General features: G+C 44.1%; 1 protein-coding gene across 6 annotated transcripts in view; it reads left to right on the plus strand.

Annotated features, from left to right (window-relative positions):
* Positions 1–23,159, plus strand: part of LOC105465041 (spectrin beta, non-erythrocytic 1) — a 213,751-nt gene that overhangs the window by 134,318 nt on the left and 56,274 nt on the right. For all 6 annotated transcript variants that reach the window (XM_011713237.3, XM_011713234.3, XM_071076693.1 and 3 more), the window contains 2 exons: positions 8,094–8,245; positions 21,161–21,334. In XM_011713237.3, coding sequence (XP_011711539.1) covers positions 8,094–8,245; positions 21,161–21,334 — 326 coding nt within the window. The remainder of the gene's footprint in view (positions 1–8,093; positions 8,246–21,160; positions 21,335–23,159) is intronic.

A 23,159-nucleotide genomic window follows, 5' to 3' on the forward strand; every position in this document is an offset into this window, starting at 1 on the left:
ACTATTTGAGGAACATGACTGTGGTAGTGATGTTTAAGGTGGATTAGAATTGGAAGAGAGGCACAAGGCAGGGGAGTTGAGGTGGGGTCTGAAACCACCCAAATTGTGGTGAGCTGTGTTCAAAACACACAAAAATACATTGCCAAAATTATTCTCTTAGCAACTGATATTCTACTTCTTTGTAATGTCTCTTTGTTATTTTTTAACTTTTTGTTTTGTATCCCCAGCTAGATTTCTAGTTCATTGAGGGTAAGAGACTTTATCTTAGACCCAGAGTTCTAGGTACAGTATGCGCTTTGTAATATTGAAGCTCACGAATACCCTCAATTTCAGATTAGTCAGCTAACACAGTATTACCGATTTAAATAGTGGGGATATGTTCATGGGAGGATTGCTTCCTCTCCTTTGGATTTCTTCTTAGCTTCCATCCCTGTAATTCCTTTCTCTCTTACTTTGAACCCAGATATGCACCTAACTTAACTATATGTCTGCGCAAAGCAAAAACTACACGATTGCCGTCTTTTACTTAGGGGGTAGGCCATTATCTTAGCACAACCGAAGAGCCTGATAGAAAATATTATTGGGTTATACCTGCAGGTTCAGACTACTTGAAAAGTAAAAGGAAGATTCCATCTGTTAAGCCAGGTATAAATTCAGTCTTTAGGGGAACAATGAATAGGGTCTTTTGACAGTTCCTGATTCTATATTAACCTTTTTTTCTGTCCAGGGATGTTCCATGCCTTCAGGCTTTCCTTCATTCCTGGCTCCCATCCCTTTCCATAACCAGAACTGTGGCATATGGTGAATATAGTTGTGTTTGGCACTCTGTGCTGAGGGTATTGCAGAAAGATGCCGTACAATCATTTCCATCATGCAATGCCCTTCTGCTCATCAAAGCTATTTCTGTATCCTGTAACTTGACTCACGCTAACACAGTGTTCATTTTTTTGGTTATAGCAAATTCTCCAGAGTAAATAAATATGGGGCTGGGTGCAATGGCCCACACCTGTAATTCCATTACTTTGGGAGGATCACTTGAGACCAGGAGTTTGAGATCAGCCTGGGCAATATAATATAATGAGACCCTATTTCTACCAAAAAAAAGAAAAGAGAAGAAAAAGTTAGTCAGGTGTGATGGTGCATGCCTGTCTGTAATCCTAGTTACTCTGGAGGTTGAGGTGGGAAGATTGCTTCAGCCTAGGAGTCCAAAGTCACAGTGAGCTGTGATCACACCCCTATACTCTAGCTGGGGTGACAGACTCCTTCTCTAATAAGTTCATTGGTTAATTAATTTAAAAATATAAATTAAAAAATTACATGGAAGCATTACAGCCTTTCAATATTTATCACAGTCATTCCCTAAGAAGAAAAGAAGTAGGTGTTATGCTTCTAGAAGAGGATGGTGATGGAGAGGATATTCACAGCCCTTTGTTTTAACCATTAAGCAAATGTGTTTCTCAGTACCTTTTTTTTCTTTTTCCTTTTCTTTTTTTTTTTTTTTTTCCTGAGACGGAGTTTTGCTCCTGTCACCCAGGCTGGAGTGCAATGACGCCATCTGGGCCCACTGCAACCTCCACCTCCCGGGTTCAAGTGATTCTCCTGCCTCAGCCTCCCGAGTAGCTGGGATTACAGGCATGCGCCACCATGCCCAGCTAATTTTGTATTTTTAGTAGAGATGGGGTTTCACCATGTTAGGCTGGTCTCGAACTCCTCCTGACCTCAGGTTTTCCACCTGCTTCAGCCTCCCAAAGTGCTGGGATTACATGCATGAACCACTGCGCCCATCTACCTCATCCTTTTTTTCTAATACATCTGAGAATTTCAAGTTGCTTGTCAGAAACCAAACAACAAAAGAGAGTGATTCTCAGCACCTGACAGGAGAAGGTGTAGCTATGCATTTTAATCCCTCTTGCCTGACTGGAGTGGGAGAGACAGAGCCAAGGACCTCACCACTACTGGCTGGTGACACTTAGCAGCGCTTAACCCCACTGAGCCTTGGGCTTTGCTGGAGATAACTAGCGCCCCACCTACCTGATAGTTTGCTGTGAAGATGTAGTGAGCTTTGAGAAAGTATGAAGTGCTATTCAGATGCATGGCAATGTTATTGCAGACACCATCTTACAAAATTCTGTCTGTAGGAAGGAGCACCATACTAGGATTTCCCTTATAATTTACTCCTTCTGGGAATCAGAATCTGATGTAAATGTTGCCACTCACTTGAGGGTGGGTTTCTTGACTCAGTAGTTCTCATTGACAGTAGTTGGCTAATTTATTTATCTCTGAGCCTGTGGAACTACAGGCTGAGCTGGTTGGGTCTTTACACTCAGAACCACTTCAGGTTCCTAGGTTCTCGGGGCTCCAAGGACATTTTGGTAGAATTTGTGGTCCTGAGAAGCTTATTTTGAGACCATTGTTAGGAGCCCTTCTTTCTGTCTCCCACCCCTGTCATGTCACAGAGACGGCCTCACCACGCTTCTCCCATGGAGGGCTGCTGGTTCTTTTTGTCCTTTTTTCACTTAGTTTTCTGCTTTCCTCCCTGGACTGCCAGAGCTGCAGCTGCCTTGAGTCCTGGGTTGTGTTGGTAAGTAAGTGATGTCCAGGCTGCTTAGAGGTGGGGTCCTCAGGCGTGATCTTGGATCCCACTTGTACCACATTGGACAGCATCGCAAAGAGAGGATGGTGGGAAGTGTTTGAACCTGAAGGCCTTTATGTGGAGAAGTAAGACCTATTCTGCATACTCTGAAGGTAGTACAAGCCTTACTGGGCCATAGAGACAGGCCTAGTCTTGATGAAGACACCATCCCAACAGATGGAGAGTTACCCAGTAATGCAGCAGACCCTTTACAAAATAAGGACTTTCCTTAGGATGGTGAGATGATGGGTGATTCTAAGTCTTGTATCACGGAAACACTTTTTTTGGTTTTGTTTTTTGTTTTTTGTTTTGTTTTGTTTTTTGAGACAGAATCTCACTCTGTCGCCCAGGCTGGAATGTGGTGGCGTGAACTCAGCTCACTGCAACCTCCACCTCCCAGGTTCAAGCAGTTCTCCTGCCTCAGCCTCCTGAGTAGCTGGGATTACAGGCGCGCACCACCACGCCCAGCTAATTTTTGTATTTTTAGTAGAGACGGGGTTTCACCATGTTGTTCAGGCTGATCTCGAACTCCTGACCTCATGATCCTCCCGCCGGCCTCCCAAAGTTCTGGGATTATAGGCGTAAGTCGCTGCATCTGGTGGAAACACTTTTTTAAATGTTGTGAGACATTATTGCATAGTGAGTGAGGACCCAGGCTCTGGAGCCAGCCTGCCTGGAGAGTTGTTAGCTCCTAACAACTCTCATGGGCAGTTGTGGGGATTATAAGTGCAATTAGCCCTCCGTATCTGCAGATTCCTCATTTGTGGATTCAGCTGACAACAGATCGAAAATATTTGGAAAAAAATTAACAATACAATAGAACGTAATACAAATAAGATGCAATATGACAACTTACACAGTACTTACATTGTATTTGTTATAAATAATCTAGAGATCTAAAGTATACAGGAAGATGTATGTTGGTTATAGGCAAATACTATACCATGTTATATAAGGGACTTGAGCATAAGAGGTTTGGTTTCTGAGGGAGGTCCTGGAACAAATTCCCTGTAGCTACTGGGATTAGATACTGAAGGACGACTGTGCCTGGGACATAGTAAGTGCTCAGTGAATGCTATAATTATATTTTAATAAAAAAGAAAAAACAAGTCATTTTCTTTCCATACAACTATTAAACAACCTTCTGCCACACATATAATTTCCTCATGTTCTGGACTTTTTAAATAGCTGGCCCAGGTGTTGAAGAAGGGATTTTTTGAAAGAAAAGTAATTTAGGTAAGTTCTAAAGCTTGTTCAGTCCTGAGATTTTACGATTGCATGACCCTCTGGTAAGTTTCTTGTTTTGAGACAGAGTTTTGCTTTTGTTGCCTAGGCTGGAGTGCAATGTCACAATCTTGGCTCACTGCAACGTTTTTCTCCTGGGTTCAAGCGATTCTCCTGCCTCAGCCTCACAAATAGCTGGGATTACAGGCCCACCTGGCTAATTTTGTGTTTTTAGTAGAGATGGGGTTTCACCATGTTGGTCAGGCTGGTCTCAAACTCCTGACCTCAGGAGATCCACCTCTCAGCCTCCCAAAGTGCTGGGATTACAGGCGTGAGCCACTGCACCTGGCCAGTTTCTTAAATGATTTGAATTAATGAGACTATTTCTTTGCTAGAGAAAAGGAGAAGGAACTAATTTAGAGCAGTTACAACACTGGACACTTTGGCGTGCACTTTATCTCCCCTTGTTTGGTGCTGGGCAGTCTTTAGATGAGTCCTTATAATATGTAAGTTTAGTAAACTGCGGGAGGGTAGAGGGGGCAAATACAGCTGAGAGATACCCCCGGAGGGCAAGGGCACAGAAGTGCTTGTTCCTTGGAGGCACCACTTACCAAATTTGGGGCAGGGCTGGCTGGGAACCTACTCAAAGGTTTACCTGCATCACCTTCTTGGAGAGGACTTGATAACAGCAATACAAGGCCCAGAAATGGTAAAAGGAGAATGGAAATGGTGTGAGGTACAGAAGTGCCCACCTTGCATCGCCCAAACCCAGCCCGCCCCGGCTCCCTGCTGCTGGTGCTGCTGCTTCTCTGCCCTGCAAAGGGCGTGCCCTTGGTGGCATGAGTGGGCCTGAAGGCAGGGCATTTCTGCTGCTTTCGAGCTGACCTGCAGATCATCAAAGAGAATGATGAAAGAATAGCAACCCAACTTGGTTGGGGCGCTCTCTGGGGAGTGTATTCCAAGATTTCTCAACCTTGCACTGCTGATATTTTGGGCCGGATAATTCTTTGTTGTGGGAGCCATCCTGTGTACTCTAGGATGTTAAGCAGCATCCTGAGTTTCTACCCTCTAAATGCCAGTAGCATCTACCCCTGAATCGTGACCATCAACAATGTATGCAGACATTGCCAAATTGCTAAATGTGCCGAGGAATCAAAATTGCCCCTGCTGGAGAACGTTGGGTCTAAATAACCAAACCAGTATGGAGCTTGTAAGTGCTTCTTGTATCACCACGGTTGCTTCATGCTCATAGGGCTGGAAGTCGGCTCACTGCCCTCTGCTGCCCCAACACCTCCTCATGTGGCTAACCCCAGTCACAGCAGCTTGAGCTTGGAAGCACTCCTGGATTGCCTTTCATCATCCGTGCCAAGGGCCTCGTGCTCCTCCTCAGATGTCTGGCCCATCTCCCCCAGTCTTCCTGGGTGGGGAGTGCAGGGGTGATGTCATTGTGCCTTCCCAGGAAGGCTAGAACAAAGGAGGGAGTCCCCAAGGACACGCAGCCTCATCCTCTACTGAGCCACCGAGTAGATTTCTTTTCCCCTCTGTCTCCCTCCTTCTGGCTTCAGAAGTATTTGCTGTTCACCAAGCGCTCCATTGTAAGAGGACACGCTCGTTGGCTGGGGCTTTGTGTGTCTCTGTTGAGTCCATTTCCTGTTCCTCTTGTGTTATGAGGGTGTTGATTCTGGTCTGGTCCCTGGATGGAATCTTCTATGTCTTTTCCAGTGTGAGGGTGTGAACCTGAGGAACTTAGACCCTGCGTGATTTTTCCAGCACTCTTGCACTTCCCGGGGCCTGCTCCTGACTCTGAGGAGAGTTAGAAGGGAGGGGAACAGGAAGAGAGGGCAGGAACGCAACAGCTTATTTTTTTATTTTTGACATCTCTTCCCCCTCTTCTTTACTCACATCTACCTTGAGTTTCTAAGAACCGTGGTAGCCTGGGGAGCCCTCCCAGCACAGATCTCAGTCTGTTTCAGCTCTGTTCTCTGCACCCACCCGTGACCCCTCCATTTGCTTCTCTGTGGGGAGGAGGATTGGAGTTGGGCTGTAACTCTTTAGGAGAGGGTACTAAGGAAGTCTACTGACTGTTGTTTCTGGCAAATCCTCAGAGTTTCCTTGTAAAGGAAGCTGTTAATTTAAAACCTGAAAGAAGTTGGGGTGCTCCTTTAGTGAGTGATTCACCCAAAAGAGTGACAATTGGCTGAGGAACACATTTTGTGCTCGTTTATTTAGAAATACTTTAATCCAAGCAGGTTTTCATTTTGATCTTGCTCCCTTGCTTCATTAAAGACATTTTCTGACTCCAGTATAACGCATAAAGGATTTTATAATTCATAAAAAAATTTGTTAACCCTAAATACATATAAACTAGGAGTTAACTTGCCTCCTCGATAAGAGGCCATCTGTGAAATGCACCATATGTATTCTGCTCTAGACCTGCTCTTTCAGAACGGCCAAGCTTAGCCCCAGAATTACAGCTCCTGAGTCACTGTAGTAAAGTTGCCATCCATCACAATGATTGCATGATCAATAATGCATGTGGTCTTTTCTGTAGGACCTGTCATGATGTTATTGGTGCAGCTTCTTCTCCACTGCAGCCTGCCCCTCACTGTGTTTTTCTCCTTCCCCTAATCCTGTCCTTTTTGATCCTGTGTTTCTGGTTGGCCTTTGTCTCTGGGGAAGGGCCCTCTTTCTGTCTGGATGGGTAGTTCCTTTTTGGGAAAGGCAGGACCTCAAGGAGCCGCTGACTGTAGCAGGTGGCCGGGGATCTTGGCAGGTGCCCCAGTTGACTCTCCTGCCAGGTCGGCAGCTGTAAAACCTCAACCAATGTCATCTGTGCCTCATTCCCTCCCTGTGGTGGGTGGTGGAGTCAGTTCAGCAAAGCCTTCAGACAGACCTTCCTGAAGGGCTGTTTGCTCTCCTTCTGGCCAACCTGAGAACCCAGTACTCTCAGGCTACTGGGCACATGCCTTATTAGCAAGGGTGGCTTTTTAGTTGTTACCCCCGCCCAGTGGTTTTGAAATATATGCCAAATTGTTGAGCTATCTGCTTTTTTTGTAGATTCATGCATAATCATTTTTGTGGTTTGGGGTTTGCACTAGGAGTAGGTTTTAGATTCTTGGCATAAATTCATACTGGTGGAACTAGATATAGGGTATATAACATAGAGAACAGAGTCAGGAGTATGAGTGGCTGGGTCCGGGGCATATTCTGTGGATGTCTGTTGAAGGTCTTCAGCGCCCTATGTTTCGAACATTCTGCAGAGGCAAGAAGTTTGAAAGCCTGTTTATGTGGTATGTGAAGGCCAGTTCTGGGCAAATATGTCTAGAGTTTTATACTTTAAATTGGACATAATTTGATCACTGAGCCTTGAAAAACGTGTAACACTGTTTCCTGGATGACTTGAATGTACAACAATCACACTTTAGACCATAAATCAACAGTTGCCTTTTCAGCAAAGGATCACAGTATGGAGATTATAGTTTTCTTCTCCTTTTATAGAAGAGAACATTGAATCCTCTGTTGAATCACATTTTTGTTGAAACCCTGGGCCCAGACCCTGCTTTCCTGTTGCCTGCAATGTCTTTGCACTCTACCATGTTGCCTGCCATTTTCTTTGTTGTTTATGGTGTGTGTGACTGAGCAGGTGAAGGGGGTCATTGCAAATCAAGGTCATGAGTGAATTTACCTTGTCCAGTGTTGCCCAATCCTTTGTAGATGAGGGAAGCAGTTTTCTGCTGTCTCTTGAGATTTCCTACCCTACACTCTTTCATATACCCACCTTTTGGAGGAATAATAGCTGTAACATGTACGTTGGAAATTTTACCAGTCAAGTATTATGGTATAGGGCAAGACTGCAAAGGACCTTGTTGTCATCTGCATCCTGCTGCCTCTTCAGCAGGGATGGGAGAAAAGAAAGAGGAGCAAAGGATATTCTGCTGGCAATGGGCCTGGGCGCTCACATGTTTAAGGACTGGACAGTTCCTACGCAGATGCTCCTTGACTTATGAGATTATATCCCAGTAAACACATCGTAAAGTCAAAAAATTGTAAGTTGAACCATCAATAATCAGTGTTCTTTCTCAAAGATATGACCGCAGTTAAGGGGTGCTAAGTAGAGGTGTCCTTGGAGTTCAGTTTTGCTGACCTTCCTCTGGCTGGGGTCTTGTGGCCCTGCTAGCATGTGCCTGCTCCTGCCAATGTGTGGTCAAAGGTAAAACAAGTTCTGCTCTGCTTGCAGATGAGCGTGAAGCTGTACAGAAGAAGACCTTCACCAAGTGGGTCAATTCCCACCTTGCCCGAGTGTCCTGCCGGATCACAGACCTGTACACTGACCTTCGAGATGGACGGATGCTCATCAAGCTGCTGGAGGTCCTCTCTGGAGAGAGGCTGGTGAGTGGGGATCTTAGGAAGCGCCATGCATTGTAGGTGGGAAAACATTTTTGAAAAATCAAATGTGGACTTGTCTCCTGTTGCATTCTGCAGTTGATGATTGATAGTTTTGAGGAGAATCTTGAGAAGTGAGTTGAGCGCTTCACGGAAAGCCTTAGTGTCACATTCCAAGCCTGGGTGATGTTCTTGAGCTGTTATAAAGCCGCTTCGTTCTGGTAATTTGCAAGATTGCCACCTTTGGTCAGAAAGAACTTGGCTGGGGTCCCTGTTAAACAGGGCATGGTGCTGGAATTTGAAGGGCCAGGCTTGGGTGCTGGTTTCTAGACAAACCCGTGTCCCACATGAGATGATGGAATGTTTTCCAAATTTGTGTCTTTCTGGTTGTCTAGAAAATCTGAGCTGCCATCTTAAGGTGGCAAACATTGAATTCAGTGGTCACTGACGTTTTCTTCCTTGCATACTTTTTATTTTAGGGGTGGAGGGAGAGGCTGGTGTTTTGTCATCTCCTTGGGAACAGAGCTTCTGATGAATTCACCCTGCCTTTTCAGGCAGGAAAGTTGTCAGCCTGCAGTGAAAATTGTATCCCCAGTCTGTTTCCCAGAGCTGCTGTGGCCCTCTTTAATGTGACTCTTGTTTATGCACTTTAAACTAAAGCTTAAAGCAGTCACTGTGACTGATCCAACAGGTTTTGTCTCGCCTTGGTTTGAAAATGGTTGCTGTATCCTCCCAGAGCACATGTAGCGAGTGCCATAGGTAGAGGTAGGTCTGAGCCAGAAGCCAACGCCCAGGGATGGAGACCACAGCTGCACTGACATCACCAGGAAAATATGATGCTGGCGGTTGGCAGGGTTGCCAGAAAGCCTTATTTTTAACTTGATCTCCACCCTGTAGCTTGCCAGCTGCAGTGGGCCTGTGTGCAGACCAGCCCCACACCTCTTACCGCAGGCAAGGGTCTAAGGTTGTACCATGTCCTCTTTGTTATCAGCCCACAGACAGACTGCCTCTTTGAGTCTGGGTAAAAATGGAGCCAGAAGAGTATTCTCTTCCCTGCCCTCCTGTTCAAGAACAGGGATCTCCAGAAGATAGTGAAGCCCTGTCTTCTCTGTAGTGAGTTTCATCCATGCCCTTTGTTCCTGAGCATGTACGTCTAGTGGCCTCATTTTCTGTGAGGGTTTGTGGGTCACACTAGACAAATAAAGGAGGCCCCTGCTCAGAACCATGACAGCTATAAGAAGGCAGTTGGTTTGTGGTGTGGGGGTGAGGGAGTGGGCCCACACGGGGAGTTTGAGTAAGCCATTTATTGCATTTTGATTTGTTTTTCCAACGTGAATCTTGTTTGAGAGCCTAGACTAGAATCATTGTGATATGCAGCTTTAAATATAATTTTTACAACCAGACTTCCTTTGTCTGCCTCTCAACGTTTTTTTGTTTCTTAGTATTTAACCTGGTATGATTATTTATTGATTTTTTTTTTTTTTTTTTTTTTTTTTTTTTTTGTGGAGTGGGAAAATGGTGTTTTGAAAGTAGCTAAAAAAAATCATTAAAGGTCACATGGATAGGAATTAGTCTGAACATTTATTTTTGTTACAATAGGGTCCAATCTTCTAGGCTGTAGGGAGTAAATTGTTTGCCTTTAAAGACCCATAATAATTTTATACCAAGAAGATTGTGTCCTTGATAATGTCTCCATAATAAATGGGATCAGGCCCGTTGCTATTTTGAACAGGGCAAGAAAAGTATAAGTAGGGAGAAAAACCAGTAAAGCGTAATTCTTAGATGTGTATGAGTATCTCCCACTCCTCTCCTTATTTGCTAGCAGTAAGTTTTTTTGTGAACCCAGATACCTAGGAGAGTAAGGATAGAGAAGATGGTACAGTGGCTACCATCTCCAAGCTCTTAAGCAGTCCGTGTCAGTGGTTTTACAGAACTTGGTAAGGCCCCAAGTGCCTTCATTTGTATTACCCATTCTTCACAGCCATCCTAGGTTATATAGGTTGGCCAGTCTAATTTTCTTATTCCAAAAATAAAGATACCACAGATAGAGTGCTCTAAAGCTCTTGTTCATCTGGACTGGAGATTTTAAGTCCCTTTGGCCTCATAGTCTGTTTGGTTCGTGGAACTTCCTGGAAAGGAAACACACCACACACTGCCTTTGGCTGTGGAGGTTGCCAAGGCCTCAAGTTAAAGATCCTCCCTGCAGGAGACCTCCATGAGAGCTTGCCCCAAAGGCTCCTTGCATATTCAGATTCCAGAACTAATGAGGTGGTTAGAGCTTCCAGGCCTGGGTAAATGAATGTCCCCAGCTAAGTGTGTCATCAGATAACATTAGCTGAGCTTTCTGCACCAGTGGTCCAAAACCCTGGGTAACATAAACATTTGCACTCTATCTGGAGCCCAGTCTTTGTCAACCAGCATTTTAGCCCCAGCACTTAACCGCCAGCTTGGCGGTAGCTAGCAGATAAATGTTTGAGGGACTAGGTGATTCAATTTACTTTATTAATAGATTCTTAGAGCCAGTTCCTTTACAGAGGAGGAAATGTGTGTTTGTGTGCATGTGTGTTTTCTGATTAAAGTTCAAAGAAACATTAGTTTAGTGACCCAGACAATGCCACCCTCACCCCACCCTGGATTTTGGCTCAATAATATTTGAGTTAAATATGAGCAAGTTTTATGTAGGCATTTGGGTTGTTAAGGAACTTGATTTTGAACTACTCAGCAACATCAGAAGGCAGAGATCTCGGGTCCTGGCCTGGTTATGATCTGTGTCCAGAAGTGTCTGCTCCCTCTCAGCCTCAGGTGTATCAGCTCATAGAGCAGTGAGAAGACTGAGGGCTGGGCCAGGAAGCTTCTGCTAGTCAGGATTAGATTGATTAGAAAGAAAACTATTCTTTTCTCATTTCTTATTCTGAAATCACTATGGTCTATAAGTCTCCATAAAGGTCTCACTTGAAAAATCCCTTAAAAATACAGACCCACCCTTTACTTTAGCATCGGATTGGCAGATAAAAGTGTGAGCACAGAATCTGTGCTGGCCACTTAGTAATTAGACCTAGATCTCAGGGCCAGACTAGGATGAGACTTGAGGGGTGAAGGTTTGCCCTGCAGCAGCGTTGACATGAGAGAGAGGAGCCCCTGGCATATCAGGCCTGCACTTTGGTGGTAATGTTCTGCCCACAGCTCATAACCCATTTGAGACGCTCACCATTGCCTGCCACCTCCCTTCATGGGCATCTGCAGTGAAGAATGGTTCTCACCACAGTGGCCAGTGTTCTGCCTTGCTCCTGGCCAGACTAAGCACTCGCCTCTGACTGAAATAAAGTGAGGTTTTCCAAACACCTCTGCCCTCCCCCAAACCCCACCAAGTCAGTTATCACTGGTTTTTGCTTGCCTGTTGTTTCCTGACGTTCTATATTCTGTCTTCTTACATCAGTCAGTCTCTGAGAAAGCAACAGAAAAGTGTGTGTGTGCGTGTGTGTGCGCGCGCGCGCGCGCGTGTGTGTGTGTGTTGCCACCATTAATTTCAAAACAGCCTGAGCTAGGTGGAGAAGATAGATTTAACATGAGATTTGTTAAGCCTTAAATCCCACATTGAGCTGCTCTGAGTTTTTTCATAAAGCCTTTGTTAAGAGAACCATACTGGTACATATTGTTTATTGAAACAGTGTTTGTGGACTGGCCATGGAACCTAGCTGGGTTTTTTAAAAACATCATTTATATGGGAGAATTTACTTTTGTTTTAAACAACCAGACACAGAACTCCTCCATTAAATGTGGGTCTAATCCCACAAACTTGAAAAGTGAACTAAGAGTCCTAAGTGCCACATGATAAAGTGCCAGATGAATGGCCCCAGAGCCCTAGAGTTCAGAAGGGGAAATAAGCCCTCTGGACGGGATGTCAGGAAACCTTAGTAGGTGGGTAGGATGTGGGTAGGATTCCAGCTGGGTCCAGGAGAAGAGAAGAGTTTCACAGGTGGGGCAGCCAGAGTGTGAAAGCTCATAGTTTGTACTAAGTGAAGAGAGCATTTGGAGGTAGCAAGCAGCAGGCACTGGTGTAGGGCAAGTTTCCCAGCTAAACTGGAGGGGTTTTTTGGAAAGGAATGGTAATGGTAACTTCCCTATCACTTGTGTTTACAGAGTACTCTCCTACTCTTTTCTCATTCAGTTCTTACAGTCTAATGAAGTGGGCAACTGTTACCTCTGGTTTACAGAAAACGGTTACCAGTGACTTGCCAAGGCCAGTGCTGCTAGTAGGCGATACGGTGTGGACTGCAGCCCACCCTACTGACTCTTGAGCACCTCCTTTCCCTCGGAGCCCTTAGGATTGGGTCCCAGCAGGGAACAAGACAGGCAGGAAGTCATGGGACACAGTGTGGTGTTCCCTGATTAATCCTAATTGGGCCAAAATAACTAATACTCCTCTGAAAGCTCAAAGTTTCATGTGTTGGGAGGAGTTTGAGGACTAACGTGAAGTGAGTTTGGCTTTGTAGCATATTAGAAGAAATTTTGGAATTAGTGCTTCCCATCTTACCCTGTGTATTCAGTAGAGGCCCTTGTTTATGAATGTGTATAGCAAAAATCTATGTTCAATTAAAAGACAAAAACATAAGCAAGTGCCTGTCACACTGATTTGCTGAGATCAGTGTCTTTTCTCTATTTCCTCTTCACCTGAACAAGAAATCAGCAGGTACTATAGACTTCAGCTTTGGTGCTAGTGAGTCCTCTACCCTGCAACACCCTGTAGATTGTTATTATACAGCTGTGAGTGACTTTAGTGACCACCAAGTTAAATCCCCTCACTTGGTAGATACAGTAAGTCAGGGAAAAGAAGTGACCAGCGAGGCCACCCAGCTGGGTTGTGGCAGATCTAGGCCTCACTGGCCTCTCTCAGTGCCCGGGGCTGTACTCTGTCCAGCACCACAACCCTTGGTGAGTTGTCACTCCAGGTAGCTGCAGGGTTGCTTTGGACACTTACAGAGAAAGAAGGGGTGGGGGGTACAGGCTGGAACAGGGCATCACAGCACCCCAGAGATCTCCCAAAACACCCTGCCAGAAACCTTCCCTTGTATCTTCCTTTCCTATTAAAAAAAGAGGACAGATCAGCTCTGTGAAGCTTTTTTTTTTTTCTTTCTTTCTTTTCCTCCCCATCTCTGGACTGACAAAACCTTTGCCATTGTGATTACTCCATAGTTCTGCAAATCCTGATGCCTTACAGAGTGTGAATTACCCAAACTCAAGGCTAGGCGGACAGGTGGGGCAGAGTCAGTGGCCCAAGAGGGACCATCCAGCCCTCTCCTTCCTCTCTAAGGGTTTTGGGTCCATGCAGGGGAATTTGCCTAAGGCCATACTGCTTCTTAGGCAGGGCCTGGACTGGGCTTACTGCTCCAATAAGCAATTAGAATTATCTTATCAGATCCTAGAGATGTTTATGTGGCCCAGTAAGTTTCCTCTCCTCTTTTAGAGTGAGAAAGAAGATGGGTCTGGGATGGAGATATGACTGGTAAAGGTTTAGGACTAGACGGGACCTTGGGAGGGGGAAACAGGAAAAGCGCCTGTGAAAAAACACAGGAATCCACGGACTGTAGGGTGAGGGGAAGGGAAGCTTCTTAAAATGATTTAAAGGAGGATCAGTAAAAACAGGCATTTTCCTCAGAGGAACTGCTGTCTGCCTGCAGAGCCCCCGATAGTCATGTGAGTCTGGTATCGACCCTTGTCCCCATGTTAAGGGCTTAGTTTCACTTTCCTGTCAGAAGGGACACAGGACAGAAGTGCACATGTTGCTGTGGGGATGGACACATGCCGCACCAGGGAATCCGATGTCCAATAATGGAGGCAAGACAGAGACACTCCTTTCCTTTGCAGAATTAGCCACTCTTGCAGGCTTCAGAAAGTGTTTACTGCTGAGAGGCGCCCCCCCACCCCCGCTCCATTATGTTTAATTTTCTCTATTGTTACCTCTTCTTCCTTTTGAGAAGATGAAGTTTGGCAATATAAAAATAGCTCTTTAAAAAAATGAAAAGCAGCCAGCAGATGGGAACCGAGTCCCTCACTTCCTTTCACATGGAAGCATGTACCCTTCTTCCCTGTACTGTATTCTGGGTTTTTCCTGTAGCATGAAGAGGACAAGCTTTAAGTCCTGGTTCACCACATACTAACTAGCTGGTAGATTGCTTCATCTCTCTGAGCCACTGAGTCTTCATCTATAAAATGACAGGAATAGTAATTATTATAATGCTGGGTTACTGTGAGGATTAGATGTGATCACAGCTGTCAGCCGCCTAGCAGGGAGAGGTGAACACACAGTAGTTGCTCAGTAAATGGCAGCTAAGAATTTTTAGATCTTGGGAGCTTTGAAGTTTGTAACATGTTTCTATGGATAGCTCTGTGAGATCATGATCACCTCTTGAACTTAATTTCTTGTAATTACTGCTTCCTAAACTTGCCCAGATATTGTGCCTTAAAACATGTGAGAAACCCACTCTGAAGCAGGTAGAACACACATTGTGGGAGTGTGGTGTACTTGAATTTTAGTCTCAATTCACACTCCCTTCATGTTGTACCATCAGGAAGTCATCTCACCTCGCTTTGTCTTGTTTATTCTTGTTACTCTGAGGCTTGATAGTTTTTGAGTTGCATCCAGGTCTGGAATGAACCATCTCTTAGCTCATCTGGCCTAGCCAGTCACCATCAGCATGGGGTCCCTGTGATGTGGCATTGAACTTCTTCAACCTGCATGAATGTGTTTGGGCCCCATCACCACCCTCCCTCTCCCACACCCTGGACCCCATGTTCATGTGGAAACACACACACATTCCATTGAGATTTTGTAGAGAGAGAATAGAGTTGTGGAATGTGTCGTACATGTTTCCTGTTTGTGGGGAGGAGATTCTGAGAGGACCACTTTTTCTACTGCATTCATTTGAATGTAAGTGAGACAAGTGATTATTTGAGATCAAGCTTTCAGGATAAAGTCTGAAAGAACATTGGTTATGTCCTGCTGGTTGGAGCCTGGGAAGGTACCGACAGTCCCCATCTGTTCATTATTATCTTCCTTAACTTCTCATAATTCCATCCACACTGTCCCCTTCACCCTCTTGGAGGGAGACTTAGGAGAATGGCTGCTGCAGTTAGAAGTTTCTGTCCCCCTTGATCTGCAGTTCCCATCACGAAGGCACTTTCTTTGTGATGAAAACAGCACATGTAGGTGGACCACTCACTATGTCACTGCTCAGGTGCACAAACTGACAAGAAATGAGAGGAAAAGGCCCCCGAACAGCAAAAATGTCAGAAGCCCCTGCACCTTTCTTAGAGGCAGTTAGTCCCCATCCCTCAAATTTGAAGTTTTGAACCAGGAGCTTCGTTCAATCCAGAAACCACCTGAATTTGAGAAGAAAAGGGGCTGCTATGAATAGTCACGTTTCAGCGTGAGAAATGACAGCTGATCCAAGAGACGAAAGGAAAAACTTAAAGAGCACACGTGAGAGCCATATGCGGAGTTCTGCGACTCCTGGCCGGGAGAGCTGCTCCACCCACCTCTTCTAGGGCGACACTGATTCCACCAGCATCCGTTTCTTGGACAGGAGCGTGATGGCGCCCCGGACAGCTTTAGGAGGCTGACGGGTGTACTGTGGAAAGAGAGAGCACCAGTGTCACCTCAAACAGCACTTGCAGAATGAGAGTTACAGAATTTTAGATTAAGCCCACACCTGTTTTATATTTATTTTTTCCACTTCATTAGATTGCTTGATTTTGATGCAACCTGGCATTGCACAAATAGCAAATTCCAGCATTTCCCACATACCCAAATTAAAATCATTTTGAAGTTTCTGAAGGCAAAATCCACCTCCTGTTTCTTTTTTGGGGGTAAGGAGGGTATCCAATAATGTGAGAAGCTTAATGTTTAAAGACATTTCTTTTTCCATTGCTATTATGGTCAGATTTAACTGACCACAGGTAGAAAATATTCAAGGGGAAGAACAATGAAAACAATATAGAAATAAACAATGATACAATTTTTTAAAAATATAGTATAACAACTATTTACATGGCATTTATGTTGTATTAGTGCAAATAATATAGCCATGATTTAAAATGTGTGGGAGGCCAGGTGGGGTGGCTCATGCCTGTAATCCCAGCACTTTGGGAGGTCAAGATGGGTGGATCATTTGAGGTCAGGAGTTCGAGACCAGCCTGGCCAACATGGTTGAAACCCTGTCTCTACTAAAAATACAAAAATTAGCCAGGCATGGTGGCGGGTGCCTGTAATCCCAGCTACTCAGGAGGCTGAGGCAGGAGAATCTCTTGAACCCAGGAGGCAGAGATTGCAGTGAGCCAAGATCATGCCATTGCACTCTAGCCTGGGTGACAGAGCGAGACTCTGTCTCAAAAAAAAATAATTAGTGAATTTTTTAAAAAGTATATGGGAGGATGTGCATAGGTTATATCAAATACTGTGCCATTTTAGATAAGCGACTTGAGCATCTATGGATATTGGTATCCTTGGGGTACCTGGAATCAATCCCCTGTGGATACCAAGGGACAATTATATTGAAAATAAAATTTTACTACTTGTGGTAGGCCTCTGCATATAATCTTATTTCCTCAAGGCCAACCACATTCTTCTGTTTTTGCTTGTCCTCTTTTATAGGAGAAAAGAAAGTAAAAAATAATAATCTGAGACTGGACAGACTTAAAATGGCCACTTGTTACCCAAGTAACCTTCCTTTCAGACGTTTTCCATGCAGCACATAGCTGAGGATCTTAACTACCCAAGGGAAAAGCAGGGAATGGACAAGATACTAAGTTAGGGCTGGCTGCTGGCCTTAACTGCATGTACCTGGGTTGCTGCAGCCTGGCCCTTTTTCCCCTGTGAAGTCAGCTTAGCACACACCAAGCCCAGTCTGTCTGCTGGCATTCAGTTCACTCTGCACATAATTCTGTGCACAGAACCGGACCAAAGACCCCTGAGAATATAGAAGTATAAAGCCTCATCCTTGCACTTAGGAAGGGAACAGTCTAGTTGGAAGTAATAAGAGTGATAAATGAAACGATAGCAAAATTATAATGATTGGTTCCGGGGTTCTGTGGTCCAGATTGTTAGTTGTAGAGTTGTGAGGAAAAGGAGAGCTGTGAGACCCAGAATGATTGGAAATGGAAATATCTCCAGGAAGGAAAGATGGGCCTTGGCCTGAGCCTTGGAAGGTAGATAGGTGTGATAAGGTGAAGAGACTGGGGAGTCAGGACGACGGGTCACAGGCTGAGTGCATTATTCTACATGTGGATGTGTGCATCCTGCTGGCATCTTTATAAGATGGTGACATCGACTCCAGATGCAGCCTCTACTAGAGGCGGAGTGATGGGAAATAGGAAGGAGAGAAGGATGGAGCCAGATGGGTGAGGGCACGAGCTTGGTGTTGGTACAACAGATAATAGAAACCCAGTGTGTGTGTGTGTGTGTGTGTGTGTGTGTGTGTGTGTGTGTGTGTGAGAGAGAGAGAGAGAGACACACCGTGGACCCTTGAACAAAGCAGGGGGTTTAGGGGCACCAACCCTATGCTATTGAAAATCTTCCTATACATTTGATTCCCCCAAAACTTTTAATAGCCTACTCTTATCAATAACATAAACAGTCAATTAACATATTTTTCATGTTGTGTATATTACATTACTGTAGTCTTAAAGTAAGCTAGGGAAAAGAAAATATTACTAAGCAAAGGAAGAGAAAATATATTTGCTGATTCATTAAGTGGAAGTGGATCATCATAATGTCTTCATTCTCGTCTTCACATTGAGTAGGCTGAGGAGGAAGGTGGGGGTGTTGGTCTTGGGGTAGTAGAAGTGGAAGAGGCAGAAGGGGAGGCAGAAGAGGCGGGCATACTTGATGTAACTTTATGGAAATAACACAAGCAGTCTTGAATGATTGGAACCCTTGCAACAAATTCAGTTTGTTTTCTGGTACTGCTTTTACATCCTCTTCCTCATCATTTGTCATCTTTTTGGAGGCACTCATTTTCATCAGGTCATCTTCCGTTAATTCTTCTGATGTGGTGTCTGTTAGCTCTTGTATTTCTCCAAGATCCATATCATGAAAACCTTCACCCTTCTACCTTTTTGCCATGTCCACAACCTCTTTCATCATTTCCTTCATTGGCTCTGTCCTAAATTCTGTGAAATGATGTATAGCATCTGGACATCATTTTCTCCAGCAGGAATTTATTGTTTCAGACTTGATGGCTTTCACAGCTTTTTCTATAACAATGACGGCATCTTCAGTGGTGTAGTCCTCCCAGACTTTCATGATGTTCTCTCTGTTGGGGATTCTATTCCATAGCATCGACAAACCTTTCCATAGAGTTTTGTGTAGTAATGAGCCTTACAAGTCCTTATGACCCCTTGATCTAGAGGCCGAATTAGGGATGTTGTGTTTGGGAGCCAGGAGACCATGTCAGTGCCTTCAGTGTTGAACTCATGGGGTTCTGGGTGGGGGCATTGTCTAATACCAAAATGACTTTAAAAGGCATCCTCTTACTGGCAAGGTACTTGGAGACTTCAGGAACCAAAGCATCAGTAGAACCAATTCAGAAAAACAGTTGTCACTGTCCAGGCCTTCTTTCTGTACAACCAAAAGACTGGCAGCTGGTATTTATTTTTTCCCTTCAAGGCTCAAAGGTTAACAGCTTTATGGATAAGGGCAGTCCTGATTATAAACCCAACTGCATTTGCACAGAACAGTAGTTAGCCTATCCCTTTCTGCCTTAAGTCCTGGTACTCCACCTCTCTTTCTCTTACTAGGCTTTTGTGGCATTTTGTTCCAGAACAGGGCTCTTTAATCTGTGTTAAAAATTTGTTGAGACAGATACACTTTTTCCTCAATGATTTTCTTAATGGCGCCTGGGAACTCATCTGCTGCCTCTTGGTCAGCAAAAGCTGCTTCTCCCAACTCCTTGACATTTTTTAAGCCAAACCTCTTTCTGAAATTGTCAGACTGGGAGCTCTGTGAATCTTTCCTGGTTCTGAGGGCTACCCAATTAAAAATTAATAGTCATACCATCCTTTGCTGGTGTTACATTCTCCTTCACCTTCGTATGCCTTTAAATTGTCATATGATAACTTCACTTTTTCTCAAATCATATTAGTCTTTAGGTATGCCTCTCTTATGGCAATCCTGTATTCACATAAAAGATGCATTGTTAATTATTTATTTATTTGTTTATTTTTTTGTAGAGACGGGTTTTGCCATGTTGCCCAGGCTGGTCTCAAACTCCTGGGCACAAGCAGTCTGCCCGTCTCAGCCTCCCAGAGTGCTGGGATTACAGGCATGAACTGCTGCACCCAGCCAAAAGCTGCATTTTCAATATGAGATAAAAAGATATTTCACAAAAAAGTGCAAGGTCTTTGCATCTGCTGATGTAGCTTCAGGGATGGCTTCACAAATTTTCTTTTCTTTTTTTAGTCTTCAAATGGTGGGCCACCACAACTGTGGACCTCAATCTACAACACATAGCAAGCAGTTCATCCTTTTCTTGTAGTGTCATGACTTGTTCTCTGCTTCTTGAGAGTACTTCCAGCTTCACTAGTGGCACTTTGGGTCTCATGATATTAGTCAAGGTTTACAGTATTGCACTAGACACTGTGAAAAATACACAAGAACTTTTACTGTGATACCCAATTTACTAGAGAGACCATGTGGAGATGATTAGCATCATAGGCATTTTAAGTGGGCACTCACAATACTTGAGCTCACTGCAGTAGGAGTTAGAGATGGCTCTGAAATTATTATAGTAGTACAGTATATACCAAGATTTAGTACTACACAAATGGTGCCGTTACAATCTGTATTTGTGTGTATGAGTTTTGATAATTTTTAATTTTATGACAGATTTGTATATATTTTGTGGTAGTAAATGATAAAATAGACTACCATCTACATATATTTTATGCATTCATGACATACCTTGTTCTTAATTTTTTCTGATATTTCTAGGCTAGGCCATTCATCTGAGTCTTTTCAAATTGTCACAAATCTCTAAAAAAATTTCCAGTGTATTTATTGGAAAGAATCCATGTATAAGTGCATTTGCACAGTTTAGGTCCAACTAAAGGTCAACTGTGTGTGTGTATCTAGTACATTTTTATAGTAGATGTGTATGTACTTTTACGGTAGATGTATATATACTTTTATAGTAGATAGTATATTTTATAGTAGATGTATATATACACATAGGCATTATCTACTCTCTCTCTATGTATTTTTTTTTGTTCATTTGTTTTATTTAAAATGTTCACCTTCCAAAGGCCTCTTTTATATTTTGATAAAACTGGGTAAAAGGAAAGGAACATTTGGGGTATTTAAATTGCACTACACTCATTTTTTCCCCTTTTCCCCTTCTTTTCTGTAAGTTACACCTTTTTACTTAACCTTCCCCATCCCTCCGCACACAACCACCACTTGGAAATTCTTCTGATTTGATGGTTGTGTTCCCTGTTTTCATTTTGAGCCAACCTTAAGGGTTGCCAGCAGGTGGCAAACCTATTTTTACATTCCAAGTAATCAAAATCCTCACAGGTGTTTGTCATGCAGCTGCAAAAAAATTGTATGGATGGCGGCAGTAGCACTGAAATTCTTCATGAAAATTGGATTCTCTCTTCCCTGAACTTAAACAAATGCTCATTTGTAAACTATATAGCTCCACAATTAATCTCTAAAGAGAAATCAGTTACCATCCCATTAAGTAAACTTTTCTTCTGTGGCTGTTAGGTAAATACTGTCCTTGGACTTAATGAGTACACGTGTTTGTTAATGTTCTGCTCCGAGCAGGAGAGCATCGCATGAATGGGCACGTGTGACTAGGCAGTAACTCGGGGTTCATCTCTGCTCTGTTGAGTGATGTGTCTCTGCCTCTGCTCTCCTGTTTCTAGCCTAAACCCACCAAAGGACGAATGCGCATCCACTGCCTAGAGAATGTGGACAAGGCCCTTCAGTTCCTGAAGGAGCAGAGAGTCCATCTTGAGAACATGGGATCCCATGACATCGTGGATGGAAACCACCGGCTGACCCTTGGCCTCATCTGGACCATCATCCTGCGCTTCCAGGTAAGAGTCTCTGCCTGGGGTTGCTCAGAACTTAGGCTGACCTCTCAGAGGTATGAGCATCCTTGTAGAGCCGGCCTCTGTGTGTCAGAGGGATCAGGAAGACCAGGTTGAAAGCATGTCTCAGAGTCAGGTGTGTCATATCCAGTCCTCAGAATTGAATGCTGCCTCGTAGGCATGTGGAATCTACTACATCCTCCTGCACTAGCCCCTGATAATCTTAGCTCTCCTGTCAGACACGTCTCAGTGGCCCAGGGACTTCTAGACTGCATCCCAGCCCACCACTTTGCTGGCCCCTGCTCTAAATGTCTGGTCTCTGCTGCTTGGCTCTCAGGAGCAAAGGTATAAGGATGTGGCCAGTGCTAGGTTATTAGCTTAGACTGCCTCAGCTTCACTCAACTATGACATGTGTTACAGAATATGTTTAGGCAAAGCTGTTGAGGGTTATGGCGTGTGTGTGGGCTCCATTTTCACCTTCATCATTCTCTTTGGATGTGAGGAAGCAATTTGCAGGAGGAAAGTACAAAACGCTTGTGTTCCTTTGAATTGATGATGATTTTTACGGGTTTTGTTATACTTGAGGAGGAAGGCTCTAAGTATAGAAGTATTTTAAGCCAGAAGGTACTCTCAAGGTCTTTTTGTTCACCACTTTCACTTTATGAAAAAATTGGGGACCCAGAGAAGTTTGAAACCTTGCCCCTGATGACGCAGCCAGCCAGGGCTATAGGGGGCACCTCTGACCTCTTAAGAGAGAGCACTCAGCCTTTGGGACTGTGCAGCACTACGGGTGTGATTATTGGTTCTTTCTCCAGGCGGATGCTTCGTGCTCATGCGTTCCAATTAAAATTGGAAAGGCAGGAACAACTTTGTACTGTAGTGTCAGGTTTCTCTACAAACAAATATTCTAACAGTCCTGTCTCCTCAGTAACTGTGTTCTCTTGCCATTCCTTCCTGTTCTGCCCCTTTAATAAAGATCTGCTTGATTTTTCTAGGTAAACAAAAACCTCACACAAAAAGGAAAAACGAAAAATCAAATTATAGCTTGCTTTGTTTTCTTATTGAAACTCTGAAATCAGCCTGTGAACAATCCCTTTTCCTTCTCACTTGCCCTAGGATTGGGCTTCAGATAGTGTCCTGAGTATATATGTGGGAGGAAGGGGTAGGGGACTAGAATGAGTTACAGGAAGAAACAGCTTCCTGACTGGCTGGTTCCCAAGCTGGCTGATCATCTGATGCCATTGGGAAACCCTCTTAATAATTCAGGTTCCCAGGGCCCAGCCCTAGTAATTCTAATTAAGTAGGTCTGAGGAGAGAACTGTTGTTGAAGATGGTACAACATCATTAAAGGAGTTAATTACAGCAATCAAGGACATTTTTTCCCTGGACAGAACTCTTATATTTCTGTCATTTAGATCCTGAATGATTTGAAAATGGAGTAGCCATTGAATCCACTAATTACTGCTCTTGTGTCTTATGGCAACGGAGGTGAAATTATTAGCAGGACACTCCTCAAGCTTCACCCCAGTTTTATGGAGTAAAATGTTGTATTTCTGTTACCTTTGGCCTGCAGTACTCAGAGCGTGGACGGGCATCCTGACTGTGGGCTGTCTTGAGAGCAGGTCAGCACCCAGGTCAGGGAGCTGGCATACACAGCGCTTTTCAGGATTCTCAGCGTGAATTGCGTTGAGTCATTGACCAGTTCACTTCCTGCCAGTTTGCCTATTCCTATAGTTCAACTTATAAATGCTGATGTGTATTTTCTCCCTTTCTGTTGCAATGAGAGGCATAGACTGCTAATGTTACCGCATGGCCTGCAGTGTTGGTGTCT

The sequence above is a fragment of the Macaca nemestrina genome, chromosome 13 (assembly GCF_043159975.1).
Source record: "Macaca nemestrina isolate mMacNem1 chromosome 13, mMacNem.hap1, whole genome shotgun sequence".
Taxonomy (NCBI): domain Eukaryota; kingdom Metazoa; phylum Chordata; class Mammalia; order Primates; family Cercopithecidae; genus Macaca; species Macaca nemestrina.